The sequence below is a fragment of the Acomys russatus genome, chromosome 1, assembly GCF_903995435.1.
Source record: "Acomys russatus chromosome 1, mAcoRus1.1, whole genome shotgun sequence".
NCBI classification, from domain to species: Eukaryota; Metazoa; Chordata; class Mammalia; order Rodentia; family Muridae; genus Acomys; species Acomys russatus.
The window spans coordinates 26,250,678-26,265,277 of NC_067137.1; the positions used below are offsets into that span (position 1 = coordinate 26,250,678).

Consider the following 14,600-nt stretch of genomic DNA (forward strand, 5'->3'; position numbering starts at 1 on the left):
AGAAAATAATATATGCTGAAATTCCATGAGCACAACGATAGGACTGCACACTTGGTCATTTTGTATGGACGTAAGAGTTTCTGAGGTAGCTCGGGGAGGAAGGAGGACCCTGGTCTCGGAGTTGTTAGAGCTAAGATCTCTAGGCAGTCTTTCGAAGGAGGTTCTTCTATGTACATTTACACACATGCATATATATCTTCCATAATAGCTGCGTATCTTGAGCTACAATCTTGTACAAATACGAATTTTCTTTGTTTTTTCTGTCTTTTGTGCCTGAATTGTGAGGCTCCAGGGCTCTGTGTGCTCAGAGTGGTGGCCAGCACATTGTTAGTGTCAATAAAGAAATACCAGTCATTCTCACACGCCTGGTAGAATAGCTGGCATTATCTCCCCAGAGTCCGTGTCATTTCTTCATGGCTGCTCCTCCATTGCACAGGTTCAGGCCGTCTTGCTGACCCTCTGCAGAACCCTCAGCACTAGGTCAGGACCCCATGCTCCCGCTCAGCACAGCTCCCCCTTTAGGTTTGGCGAGCTAACTTACTTGATAGCTACAAGATGTTAATCTCATTCCTTGTCAGGCTTTAGTGTTTAACTTTTTTGCTTTTGGATTCTGATTGACAACATTTTTTTTTTTTTTTTTTTTTTTTTTGGCTTTACATCTAACACCTATTTCTACTTAACTAACATTTTCCAATTGCATTATCTAGTCCCTTTAATGAAGATACTGTTTATCACACAGGCAATATAGATATTTTTCTTGATTTGGCCACTTCTTTTGAAGTTTTTTTTTTTTTTAAGAAGTTCACACACACTGTGAACTATCTTCTCATCATCTTTGTTAGCTCAAGCGGCTGTGCCTTGACAGCTCTCTTGGTGGGTCTCCTAATCTGGTGTACTCATCTGTCTTCTTATGGCAAAATGGAATTTGTTTAACACCCGCAGTTAGATATAAAACACAGAGACGCTTCATGGGCCACGAAACATGTTCCTTCATTTAAGTAAATGAAGCAGATGAGAATGGTGTTGACACACTGCTTTTTTATCGCAGGTTATTTATTGTTTTGGCTCCTCATGAGTGGCATCTTCTCCATCTTTCCTTGTGGGACTGATGTTCCTCTGAAATACTTACTGGACAGGTCTACGGCCCTCTCCTCTCAAGGTTTCAGCCTAGCTCTCAGGAGAGTCCCCCCCCCCTCCTCCTCTTATTCAGGTTTTGCTTTCAAAGCAACACTAGGTCTTGGTAAGACTTAGGGCTTAAGTGCATGGAGGCTTCATGTGGATGACTGTGCTGGAAAAATCTACCTTCTTTTCCTAAACTTCTTGATAGGGGCATTTCACATTCCAGGCCAAGTCACCTTGCCTAAGTGTCCTGGGCACAGCAACGTGGGTCTGTGTGACAGACTAGAGAGCCCTTCAGGCACAACTGAGAAAGTGGAGAGGTTACCCTGCCTGGATCTTAGCATGAAAATCACACTTGACTTTCTTCCTGGAGGAAGTGTCTTGTATCTCCTGCTAGGAGAAAATAAAGGGGAGGGGGCAGGCGCCAGGGCAGAAGTGAAGGGCTGAAAGCAAGCTGTGGAGCTTTCAGATGCTGGCCTGTGACAGGACAGCACAGGCGCTAAGGGAAGAGCCTGGGTCAATTCCATTCTGCTGCAAGTCCTTTCAACTTTTGACTTTCAGCTGTCCCTTACTGGAAGCTACTACTGTTCATCTGTCTCTGTCCCCTGGCGAAAGGGTCCTCTCTAGTCATCAAAACCTACATGGACATCTATAAGAGGACACACACTCTTGACGACCAAGAGGAAGAGCAGGCCTACCCAGGAGTGTAGTGTTCCTGGGGCAAAGACGATGGTGCACAAAGACATTGCATTGGCTTCCAAGTCTAGATCTATAAATATATTTATTATAATATAACAACTTAACAATAAACATATACTATATACAATACCATTACAGAGAACCCTGTTGTATATCATTCACAGAAATAGCCAGTTTTGCTCCAGTGTGATAGATGAGGAGAGAAACGGAATTTCAGTGTCATCCGCGGAGTCTGGTTGACCACTAACACCTCCCTTGGAGGCAGACGCACACCAATGCTCACATTCGCCCTGCCCCAGGCAGTTAGAAATTTTTTTGTGCTCCAGTCCTTGGGTTCACACTTGCACCCTGTTTGACATAAATACTTTAAATGACATACAATGTATGTAGTTTTGTGCTTATTACTTTTTTTAAAAAATAATAAATAATATTAAAAACTGCATAACGAAGCTCGGTATCTTGTCAAGTGGGAGCCACACTTGTAACGATAGAAGTTGATGCCCGTTGTCAGGACTGGAATTTTGTGTCATCCAATACTGAATGATGGAAAGCGTGTACTGTCTCTTTCTCTCTGTCAATGGTTCTTACCATGAAGTGATGGCGAGCTGACTTTCCAGGTAGAAAAATGAAGTGTATTTGGTACTAACTCCAACTAAACAGCACGGTGGCGGCGGCGGCAGCGGCAGCAGTGGCAGCCTTCTTCCTGCCCTGGAATGGAAACTGATGACCGGGTGAGGTTTGAGGGTCTAAGGACTAATGGGAAGGCCTTTCTCTTTTGAGCCTCGTTGGAACCTCTCCTGGCTTTCCTTTTTTCTCTCAGGTTACTATGCAACAAGGCAACAAGAAGAGTGGTCCTGCTTGTGCCCCTCAGGCTGTGGCTGTCATGGCTCATCTAAGAAGGCTGTCCCCATCCTGAGAGCTCTCGTGGCAGGTGCCTTGACTATATAGCTATAAATATCAAAAATAGTCTCCTGTGCTTTGTAGACATCTCTTCTCCCTCCCTCTGTCCTCAGTCCCTCTCCTGGGCCTGGGTCCTCAGCTTTACCTCATGGAGGGAGCTGGACTGGTCTCAGAAGCCAGAATCGCGTTCTTCTACAATGGACCCTTCCCTCTGACAATGCCTCCGCAAGGCATGGTCTTTCAGGACTGTCTGGGAGTTAACTTTTTCCAAAAATAAAGTGGGGGCATGGCCCACCTCAGGAGAGATCCTCTATTCTGCACATAGAAAAAAAAATGAGAGCCAGTGCCCCACCTCTGGCACTACCTACAAAGAGCTTTGGGAAGTCCCACAGTGTTGTCCCTCTTGTGACCCCCTCTTCTCAGTACTTAAAAATAGCCTTTTGTGTATCAAGAAAATGCCTTGGATATCTAAATAATTCATACTGGCTAAGAGAAAGCTAGCGTATCCACCATGTCCGTTTGCAGCAAAAAACATGGTAGAAAAAACCCATGCAGGACGGGCAGCTCTTCCCAGCAACCCCCTGTGGCTGCCAGCCCTGGCTCTGCACAAGAAGCTGGCCTTCTTTCCTGTCTGGTGGCAACCAGCCCCCCCTCGCTCTTGGGCCTTGGTGCTGCACCGTCCCATCCCTCGTTTTTTTCTCTCGGCCACTTGAAAGTGTAGATTGGTTTAAAAAAAAAAAAAAAAGTAGGGATCAAAGTGATAAGGGCACTTTGACCTTATTCCAAAAGAGCCTGATGCCCAGTATTGTCACAGGATAACTGATCTACGGTGGCTCAGGGACCAAGCTTGCTCTGCGAGAAGGAAAAAAACAGCTTCTCTCCTAGTTGAAAAATATGTGAAACTATTGCACCAGGCAGAGCGAGCGCCTCCTGTTCAGAGCAAGCGCCTCAGCTGGCCTAGGGAGCCCTGGCTCCGAGCGGTCCAGGTTCCTGCTGCCCGGAGCGGAGCACTGTGCCCCGCTTCACCCAAAAGACGAGGATGGTTTTCTACATTCAATGCAGAGAATATTCAAAATGTTAGCGCAGTGAGTTTCTTGATTGTGTGTTGTGGGCCTCTCGTTGGTGTTGAAAGGTAACCGTGGTGTTGTGGCATTTGCCTCACCAGACTTGTCCCATAGACTTGTCCCGGGGCTCTCTGCGGATGTCAGCCGCTTTGAATATATTTCTTTATCACGACACAGCCGTGTCTGAACACAGGACAGGGCATGTGGGGTAGGAGAGTCCATGTATTAGTTGTGGGCTCATAGGCTTCCATGTTGCCCAGGGCTGGTCCCTCGCTGCTCACGATGCCTCCGGTTGCATAAATTTTACCATCGAGCACCACAGCACTATGGGAAGGAACGTGGGGGTGGAGTTAGGCCTTGAATTTCCATATTGGTTCTAGAGACAAATCCCAAGGGGCAAGGGAGGGCAGCTGGACCCTCTTGCACGGGCTGTGTGGGATCTTGCTAACCTGGGCCAATAAACAATAACATTTTCTTACAGGAACACTCAGGACATCGTGCAAGGGGAGATAAACTAATTTTCGTTAGCCTCCCCTCCCAGCTCCGTTGAGAGACTGAGGGCAGCTGCAAAGAGCTTCTTATACAGGTGCCTGGCCAGCTCGGGGCCTTCAAGGAGCCCCTTTTCCTATGTGTATACAGAGCCTTCTGACTGTTCAGCCCAAGTTGGAAACATGACTCAAAATGCCAAGAACCGGTCAGAGCTAACCAAGTGTGATAGGAAGCTTTGCCGCTGCCCAGGGACCCAAGAGTCCTACCTTCTTCCTCTCCTCTCCACATATGTGACCTGGGCTGCTTCCACCTCGGACTCGAGGACCGAGCACGCTCTGCAGGGTGACTGTTAGCTCTGCCTGGACTTCTTCCCTGACTGACACTCACTGACTGGGGCCTGTTATTCCAGTCCACTCTTCCAAAAGTCTAGAGCCCTGCCTTTTCTGCTCTTCTTTAAATTTTTCTTCAGTTAACTTGTTTTATTTGATGTTTTGCCTGCATGTACAACATGCATGCCTGGTGCCTGCAGAAGCCCAGGAGGGCATCAGATCCCCTGGAACGGGAATTACAGGGGGTCGTGAGCCACCACGTGGGTGTTGGGAATCGAACCCCCATCTGCGAGAGCAACAGGTGAGCCTTTCAACTGTTGCTCTAGCCATTTTTCTACCCCAGACTTCTCTTTCATGCCATCTACTGACCATTTCCTCTTGGCTGTTTCTTGGGGGAAAAAAAAACCCAAAAAAACACAAAAACAAAAAATGGTCCCATAAGTTTTCCAAGGCTCTGCTCATTTTAGCAAGGCCTTGAACAGAACATGTCCAGATGCCTAGATTTCTCATCAGCTTTCACCTGGCTATCTCAAAGTTCCTTATTGTTCTGAGTTTTCATGCCCTTTAAAACAAAACAAAACAAAACAAAGCAAAACAAAACAAGAAACCTGTTTCTTTGGGAAGGCGCAGCTTCCACCCACCCCTGGTCCTCAGTCTCTCCTGTAGTCTCAGATGAAGCCCGGGCCTCTTCATCATTGGCTCAGTATTTTAGTTGCCACCGTTAGCAACAGAACAGTCTGAGCACGAGTGGTTGTGGCTCTGAAGAACAGTTTAAAACCTGAAGACTCAGAACCCCACCAGGAGCCTCACAGTTTTCTGATCGGCCAGAGGAGACAGAATTTTCTCAGGCCAGGGAAGCTACTTTTTCAAGTACTAGCAACATGTTATGAGTGAGGGTTTTGTCTTTTATGGCAAGCGTGCAACCACTGGGTACCTAATAAATGCGTCTTGTTATTCATAAATGAAATACTCACGTCATTGCCTCTGCCCAGACAACCTGATGTGGAACTGCAGATAGAGGGGTATCTGGGGCCCTTTTTAGTCCTTGTTCTTCTTAGACTAGAAAAGGAGGAGGGCCAGAAGAGCAAGGACTGTGTGTCTTACTGAGCTGGGATCACGGTGCTAGGAAGCCACCTGCTTTCTATCTCTTTCCTAGGTGCTTTCATTAGTCAGGAAGCCCTCGAGACTCTAAAGCAGATCTGGCTTGTGCTCTTGCCTGGTCTGTCACGGTCAGAGCCTAGATGTCCTTACATGCCTCTGGAAGCACCTTGTGGGGGAAAGCTGGCCTTGCTTCTCACTGTGGGGATGGTGGCTTTGAGATGTCCTTTCCAGTGTGGGATGAAGTCATATGGAGCCAGCGGTTATCACAAGATCCTATCACAGCTGCTCTGCACTGTACTCCAGCCCTGGCACCCCTGATCCACTGAGGGGTTGAAATTGCTCTGGTGTGGGGGAGGTAGTTAGTTCTTGTGTCAATAATTCTCCTTATGTGGTTACCCGTGCACCCCTCCCCTGCTTCGGTCCTTCACAACACCAGCTGAAGTACCCCCTCACCTGCAGAACTGCCGAGAATGATTCATGTTTGGCCCCGCCTTGATGTTGCCTTTTTCTGGGTCGTAGATGGTGGTGGCTCTGGCATAAGCTCCTCCCAGGATGAACACAAAGCCATTGAGGGTGACAGCAGGTGCATACTTGTTGTCTGTGAGAAGGGCAGAGGGAGGTGGTCAAGGCATGTAGGTTTGCATCCCCCCCCCCCTTTTCCAGCAGTGTTTGCAATGGCAGTATGCCACCGATTGCCCCCAGGGCAGGCTGGGAACAGGAGCAGCCTGAGCCTTCTTGCCTGGCTTGCCCTTTGCTAGATACTGGCATCCCCGCTGTGCCCTGGGCTTTGGGGCTACCTACTTCCTATACCTAGACCTGGCTCTGCAGAGTCATTAGGCTTAGTCCGAGTCTGTCGGGGATGTGGGACTGTGGGAGAGATACCAGATTCTTACCTATCATTGGGGATTCAATAAAACTCCACGTGTTGGTCTGTGGCACATAGGACTGAAGGACACCTGCGGCTCGGCCTGCCTCGTTCACCCCACCGAACACGTAGATCTTACCACCACACACAGTGGCTGCCGCTGAATGCACTGCCTTCGGCAGAGGGGCGACTGCCTCCCATTGGTTGGTGATAGTGTCGTACCTGTGAAGGGGAGAAAGAGACAGTCCTTGAGTGAGGCAGGCCCCAGCCCAGGGCAGCAGAACTTGGGGAATCCAGCACCCGGTTTCTGCCTTCAGCATCACTGGCATAGCCAAAGCCCACAGATGGGCACACAGGACTGAGTCACTTCCAGGTGTCGCTCCAGATGCTCTTGAGTTACAGTGGGCCTTTTGCTGCCTGTCCAACCTCTGTGTAGATCCTACCTTTGCTTACATAGTGAGCATCCTTGTGGCAATGGTGCACCCAGCATCCACTGGGGTAGGCCAGGGTGAACTAAATGACATTTCTGCCTTCAAGCTGCTGCTGGCCCAGTGTGAAAGACAGTGACACCCAACACGCAAAACCCAACAGTTGTGAAGGACGGTGTGGCACGGTGATGAGTGAGGGGCCAACATGCACACAGTAGGACACTCAGCTTCCTCTCTCTGGAGAGTGATCTAGGGCTGGGCCTGCATGGGAGAATGAGCTATCGATGCCAGGCTGAGATTGGGCAGGTACAAACGGGGTCTGGAAGCTCACTGAAGGGGAAGGAGCAAACGTGGGCCCAGTGGTATTTGAGGGGCATCAAGAAGCACTTCAGAGTGGCTGGAGGTCTGGTAGAATAGAGAACCATATGTGCCAAGCACACGGCCTCGGGCTTTGCATACAGAACAGTGCAGAAGCACCGAAGGCTTAAGCAGGGAAACAACACACACTTGAGACCACTGTGGCTGCCGGGCAGGGAAGGTGCAGTGAGGAGTCTGAGCACGGAAGACCAGTTAGACTTAGTCACCCACAGGAAGCGTAGTGAGAAGCAGTAAGTGATGGCTTTGGGTCAAAGGATGATGAGTGTGAGGGACTGGGCCCAGCAGAGGTGAGGAGAGGTCCATTTGCTGTAAGGATGCTGTAGCTGAGAGAGACAGGGCTACATAGGGTGCCTTGGAGTCCTTGTCTTGGAAGGACTGGGGAGCAAGCTAGTGGAGAAGGAGGAACCCAGTTCTAATCTGTCTGTGGGTACATGTTAGGGCTGTGCAGTGGGCAGCTGGTTACCCAGATCTGGGCTGAGTACTTAGCTTTGGGGGTCACTCACCAGCACGAAGATGTGAGTGAGAGCTAAGGAGTGAGTGCACCAGGGACTGCGGCGGCCCTGAGGCTGAGGGCAAGCTCTGAGGCACACTGGCTGTGAGGGGTGGGGAAGAGCTCTCTTTGGGGGCAGGGACCCCCAGGGTCATCAGCCAGCAATGGTGCTGGGCCTCAGCTGTGGAAGATGGGCTTAAGGCATGCAGTCTTGAACAGGTCATGGTGTTCCTGAGGTCAAGGGTGCTATAGGTGAAACGAGAGGCACAGAAGGCATTGTGTGCTCAGTGCAGAGAGAGCAAATACAGACTTCTCCCTGAGGAAGCTGAGCCGTGAAGAGGGCAGACACTGGGGCACCTAGATGGGACATGGAATCTCAAGGGGGCTTTTTCAGTAGGATGCTCATCCATATTTCCCAGCCACCTCTGTGAGAAAAACATCCTGGTAACATTTGCTGGTTTCTGTGATGTAAACCCTCCCACCTGCCTGAGCTACCAGTGGGACACGGGGGTGAGGAAGAAAACCCTGTGCAGTGGTTCCTGCTGTCTAGATGCTCTCTCCAAGGCAACTCCCACAGTCACGTGAAACCTCAATTAGAGAGCAGGAAAATAAGGTGGCTAGCCCACAAGTGATGCATTGTGAGGGATGGATTATCTGCATTTTAATATGGAAGTCTAACTTTTAATAATAATTGGGTTACACAGTTCTCCAAATGTTATCAGTTGCTTCTCCTCAGCCCATGGAGATAAACTCTGGCACAACACTGGCTTTGCTTTAATGGGGTGTGGTGGTAGTAGTGGTAAGCACAATTTTGTATAGATAGGAAGAAGTTCAAAGGAACGAACAAAAGTTAATTAAACAGCCAGGCTCCAAATCTGTGCATTTAACATCCATAGATGCAATCATGTGCAGATAGGAAATAGCTGAAAATTTTTATCTATTGAACATGTACCGGTTTTCCACTATTTCCAAAGCAATACAGTATAACAGCTCTTTACATAGCATTTACATTGTACTAGATATTGTAAGTGGTATGTGAAAGGACTCGAAGCATCTAGAGTCTACAGCAGGATGAGCACAGGTGTTTGTATGGGGATACTATGCCATCTTATATGAGGACTTGAGCGCTTGCAGATGTGGGTCTGGAGCATCCTGGACCTAGTCCCCTGTGGGTACCAAGGGGACTTTGCAGTATAAACAAGAAAGGATGGTACACAACTGAGTCCCAGCACTCAGATGTTGACCCAGACCACCCTGAGTAGATCCTATTGAGAGAGGGGGGTGGAAGTGAGAGAGGAAAGGAGAGAGTGAGAGAAAGAATGAGAGAGAGAGAGAGAGAGAGAGAGAGAGAGAGAGAGAGAATGCATAAGAGATGGATAAGTTGGGGAGGAAGGAGGGAGGCCTGAAGAGAGAGAGAACACACAGCTGTGGACCACAGGGAACCTTGAAATGCCCTGAGTCCTCCCTAGCCACTGAGGATTTGTTATTTGTCCTTGTAGGACATAACAAAGAACTGAAGCCCCACGGTCCTGTAAGGTTTCTGGTAAATCTAGAAGATGTTAATTAAGGCAAAAGGAGTTGCATGCATGTGGCAAGATGTGGAAGGTTTGTTTGTTTGTTTGTTTAAAAGGGGGATTCATGTGTCCTAGGCTAATCTGGTACTTTCTAATTAGCCAAGGATGAGTGTAACCTCTGAGATCCCCCAAATTCTGACCTTACAAATGTGGAAAACCATGCCTACTTTGCATAGTGCTAGGGTGGAAATACAGGGCTACCTTCATTCTAAGCAAATTCTGTACCCCCTCCCCCGGGAACATTTGAGTTTTCAATCCATGGCCCCATTTACCCTGGTAAGCAGGAGGTAGGGTGGGCAAAGGTAGTTGGGAGGTGGCAGGGTGGAGACTGTGTACAGATTCTGGGCTTTGAGGAGAGAGGGGAGGAGATCTGCTTGCTTTTGAGAAGAAATGGCTGATAAGGAAGACCCAAGGGTGCCTTACAGCACCCAGGGCTGTGTGGAGGCTTGAGTCTTCAGTGCGTAGTAGGACCAGTCTGTAGGATGCTAGGATTTCCCTTAATAGTTGGGGTGGGGGGGGGGTGTGGGGGAGGGGAAGCAGAGGATAGGGCTGGGGCAAACAGAACCGGAGCTAAGTGGCTTGGCCAAGAGGTTACTGTCCTTGAGGTTTGCTATTGGAAGTCAGCGCCATCATATCCTGCTTACCAGCATCTCTGCTCAGTGCTCTGCAGAGCTTGCTGCCCCTCGATGCTCCTACCAACACTTACCGTAGACCTACTAGCACACTTCTCTCTGCTCCATATGTGTCTGCGCCCAAAGCAAGGCCCTGGATTTGCTCACAGAGACACCAGGGAGTTCAGTTAGCCCATGGCTCCCATGTTCCCCCTGTGTGCTCTGGGAAGAGGGTCTTTTCTGGTTCTTGAGTGTGTGGGGAGGGGGTGGTCATGTGACATCCACTTCTGGACTTGGGTAAGAAGAAGCCAAAGTCTCTCATGGGGCAGTCAGAGCTGACGCTGTTCAGTCGTGGATGGATGCTATGTAGCTAATACACAACAGAGTGTCTTTTGGGGGCAGTGTCAGAAGTTCAGATATCTGTTTTTTAAGCCAATATGGCAGCGAGCCAAAGCGCTCCCACAGAAAGAGCTGGGAGATGAGAAAGATTATGTGGCTGTTAGTCCTCAGTCTTTCGGCATAATGACACATTCCGCCAAACACAAATTTCCTGAGAGTTTGTTATTCCAGGTGGCTGATTGCCAAGCCATGAGCCCTCCCGTCAGCTCAATCTGTCAGCTTCCTGCTCGAGAAGGATATGCTAATGACATGCAAATGACCCAGCCGAGTGAGGCGTTCCACTATCATTTATGCAGTAACCACAGCTCCTGCAATATATTGCTATAAAATATTAGACCCAGTTATTTATATAATGATATAATACAGGTTTGTCTATGGCGCTGTTGTTTTAATCTATAATTATGTAATCTTGCTCTATTCCTGTAACACAGTAATGTAATATAATTATAATACACCATATATCTCATTCATTATCAATATAATAGCAATTTGTACCATTAGTGCTTCCTGGGGAACAAAGCGCCCTCATGTCTGTCCCCATTACACTGACCTTCCTGTCACCCTGAATTCTCATCACTGCTGCCACGTGGCCCAGAGAATGTCTTACCCAAAGGGGCCTGCTCCTTGGGTAGCAGTGGGTGCCTCTTCCCCCACACCCTCCACTCTCTTGCATGGGTTCTACGTGAGGGTCTTTTCACTCTCTGTTCCATCCTAGCAGCACAGATGACAGATCTTCATGGGTTGAGGGAGAGCTCAGGGTCCCTCGGGTCTCTCTGTGATCCCTGGCTGCTCTTTCACTCACTGGGCCTCCTGGGGGGTGGTCTTGGAGCTGACATTTGTTTTCCAGTCAGCTGGAAGGCTGAGCTCTGTAGGGAAGGCCAGTACAGGCAGCCCCCTGGGGCCTTGGTGAACTGCTTCAGGGCCCAAGAAAAGCAAAAGGAGGAGAGCTTGCCTCTCCCACCAGTCAGTGCATTTGATCTTTTCAACAAATCCCTGTATTTATCAACAAAGAGAACTTTGCAAAATGAGTAATCAGCATCTTAGGAGATTAAAAATAGCTGATGGAGGCAAAGCCAGATGACATCCAACTCAGCGGACTCCTACATAGAAAATGTCTCCTTGCTCATGTGTTTCTTATTATTGGGTGACAAATGACTGGAAGCCGACGCTGCGGGGGGAGCTTAGGGGCATACCTGGACATGCGGCAGCAGGTTATGCTGAAGACCTCCCCAGTGTTAGGGCTGGTCTGGGTCCAAGCACAGTATTAATCTGTTCATAATCTCCCAGGAATTTCCCATTATCATCAAATCAATATGACAATTAAATGTTGTTACCGAGCCATCTCTGGCTCCACTTGGGGGAGTTAAATGCCCACAGTGAACACTCAGAACCTGTCTCACTCTGAAACCGTCCTTGCTGGAACATTCATCAAGTGTCCAATTAGCTACCCAGGGAGAAAAATTCAAACTGAGGGTATGTGTGGTTTCACAGGCAAGAAAGGGTGTCACACTGCAGAGTGCTTTCTGATGGCGTGGGCCCACAGGGGAAAGAGTGAAGAGACGCTCTTCTGATCATAACTGGGGCTGTGACCTGGGGCCAGGTTAGCCTCCTGTCACTCTCCGGGGCTCTAGTTTCTCCTGAAGCAAGACTTCCTGCTCTGCTAACTAGTGGTCCTCTCCCAGAGGCCGAGAACATCTTTCTCTGAGTGACCTGCCCACTCTCTTACAAGCGCAGTCTCCCTGGCTTGGAGGAAAGGGTCTCAGCATTTTCCTCCTGGGGTAGCACCGCCTCCAGCTTCTTGCCTTCAGACCTCTGCCTGACTCCTACCAAATCCTCAATAGCCTAGCTGGGGTGGGGGTGAGAGACAGAGTGGGACCCGAAACAAAGGGCAGGCTACACTCGGATCTTGAGCTCCCTTGCCTCTAGTTTCCCTCTGGAGAATCCTGGAGGAATGGCTAGACTGTGCCCCTACATTGCTTACTTGGTAGGTGGTTTTTCTTCCCTGTATTACTACTAATTGCCTGGCATGTGTGGGGTGGAGGGAGCATGTGTGCTACCCTTACTTGGTTGGACCAAGTGGCATAACCTTTGGCATGGCCCATACTTGGGACACTGGTTCTAATTTTTCTCCTGAATTCTAACATGTCTCTAGGCTGATAACTTACGATCTGCACATAGTGTGATCCAAGCTCACACATGTCCTCCCAAGATTGGACCTTGGGCCACCCTCTTGTGTCACACCTGAGCGGATGTTGGCAAGAACTTCCTCTTTAGTGACTTGTGAGCTTACATCTTGTGTTTATTTCTTTTTGTTAAGTGTGATGAGCCTGGAATGGACCAGTCTATGGGCCATTAGTATCAGGCAGGCGTTGGGTGTATATGTTTGTGTGTTGGGGGAGTGATATATTGTTAGCGTTCAGTGACTGCTAAGGATGCCAGCTCAGGGACTGTGGCTGCCTTACCTCTCCACGTGGTCCACGTTGCCTGCCACGCCAAGTCCCCCAAGAGTGTAAATCTTCCCATCATAGACAAGACTATTGTGGCGACAGCGAGGGACAGTCATTCTGGAGACCAGGTTCCAGTTATCCAACAGGGACATGTAGCACCAGACATCAGCCAGCGTCACCCCTGATTCCATACCACCTGCGGAAAGTATGGAGGTACATAGACCAGGCAGGGGCTCAGAAAGACAGAATGCCCATCTCCAGTGACAACAGCAGGAGGCTTTATCAGCAAAGCCAGATTATGTGTGGGCAGAAGTCCCTTTGGGAAGCCCATCCCAGTTCCCACCCAGCCCTTGGGAGCCTCACCTGAGAGGTAGATGTTGTCCCCGGCACTCACTACACTGAAGAACTCGCGGTCATAGAAAGGCAGAGAGGCCAAGGGGTACCATTTGTTGTTCTGCGGGTTCCAGCAGGTGACAGCCACCAGCGAGCGCTGGGTCATCCCCACCATCTGGCGTCCCCCGACCAAAACGATGACCTCGGCCACACCTGCAGGGATATGGATGGGCACCGTTGGGACACACCCTGACATGATCAGCATCTGTACCTGGCTCCAATCTGGGGGGATCGCCATAGTATCTGCAATTTGGGGATTTGGGCATGTCCCTCGATACCTGCAGAGAGGCGAGGCCGGGTTCGGGGCGTCTGCATCTCCTGCCGGGCATGGGGCAGCATGTGGTAGCGTTTAGCCTCATTGACCAGGTCCCGACACGCTTCCGATGACTTGATGAGCTCTTCATTGTCCACCACGTTAAGCAGATAGCTGGGGTGGATGAAGGGGAGGCGGACGGCGGCTAGGAGCTCTGCTGCATACTGTGGGACAGAAGATGGGGATTCAGCTGAGAGGAAGGCACCTCTTAGGAGCTGAGTGGAGGACTCCTCATCTGGCTGTGTCTCAGAAGTGCAGCCAGCCCCAGAGTAGCCTATCTCTCTACCCCTCAAGCCTCTCATCTCCACGCTCCATCTATGTTGTAGATCCTGGTCGCATATCAGACTGCTGAAACTGGGAGAGCGGGAGCCTTCTGTCTTGAAGAGGTGTGAGTGTGGGAGGACCCAGAAGAACTTAACAGGTGTATGACATCTGTGTGTCCCTAATACCACATCTCCTTAGTAGTGTCACCCCGTCTCATCCTGGCTTCTGGACCCTCTTATCCTTCACTCAAGGCTTTTCCTGAGCTGATGTGAACTTCCCTTGCGACAGGCAAACTGTTCACCACTCTATCCACTTCTGTTTCATCCGGAGAATGACTGGCGGGAGTAATTAGTAGCCTCTATACACCATATGTTAAGCTTGTTGCCAGAGCCGCGCAGGCTGATGGGATCCTGCCTCTGATCTAAAAGTGTTCACACAGTTTATTGGGTGATAGCTAGGGCTGTGGAAGGTGCCAACATGAGAGGTGTTGCAGGAAAGACAATGTCTGAGGTAAAAGAGTTGGAGACTTCTGTCAGGTGGCGGAGGAGGACATCCGGAGGCACGGGAGAGTGAAGAGATGTGACACTTGGAGAATTACATGGGGCTTATTCTTGGGGGCAAAGGGTCTTTTTTGGAGGGGTGTAGCACTTAGCAGATTGGAAGCCATGAGACCAGGGTCTCTGGGCAAGCATGGCTGAGCTCATACCACACTTGGAGATGCAGAGAAGAAATATGGC

At 49.5% G+C, this 14,600-nt stretch overlaps 1 protein-coding gene across 2 annotated transcripts in view; it reads right to left on the minus strand.

Annotated features, from left to right (window-relative positions):
* Nucleotides 1-3,451: 3,451 nt before the first annotated feature.
* Klhl29 (kelch like family member 29) overlaps nucleotides 3,452-14,600 on the minus strand; it is a 272,542-nt gene continuing 261,393 nt past the window's right edge. For both annotated transcript variants that reach the window (XM_051143236.1, XM_051143231.1), the window contains 6 exons: nucleotides 13,565-13,763; nucleotides 13,257-13,439; nucleotides 12,909-13,089; nucleotides 6,595-6,788; nucleotides 6,155-6,299; nucleotides 3,452-4,106 (listed from right to left, as the gene is read on the minus strand). In XM_051143236.1, coding sequence (XP_050999193.1) covers nucleotides 3,923-4,106; nucleotides 6,155-6,299; nucleotides 6,595-6,788; nucleotides 12,909-13,089; nucleotides 13,257-13,439; nucleotides 13,565-13,763 — 1,086 coding nt within the window. In that variant the 3' untranslated portion in view covers nucleotides 3,452-3,922. The remainder of the gene's footprint in view (nucleotides 4,107-6,154; nucleotides 6,300-6,594; nucleotides 6,789-12,908; nucleotides 13,090-13,256; nucleotides 13,440-13,564; nucleotides 13,764-14,600) is intronic.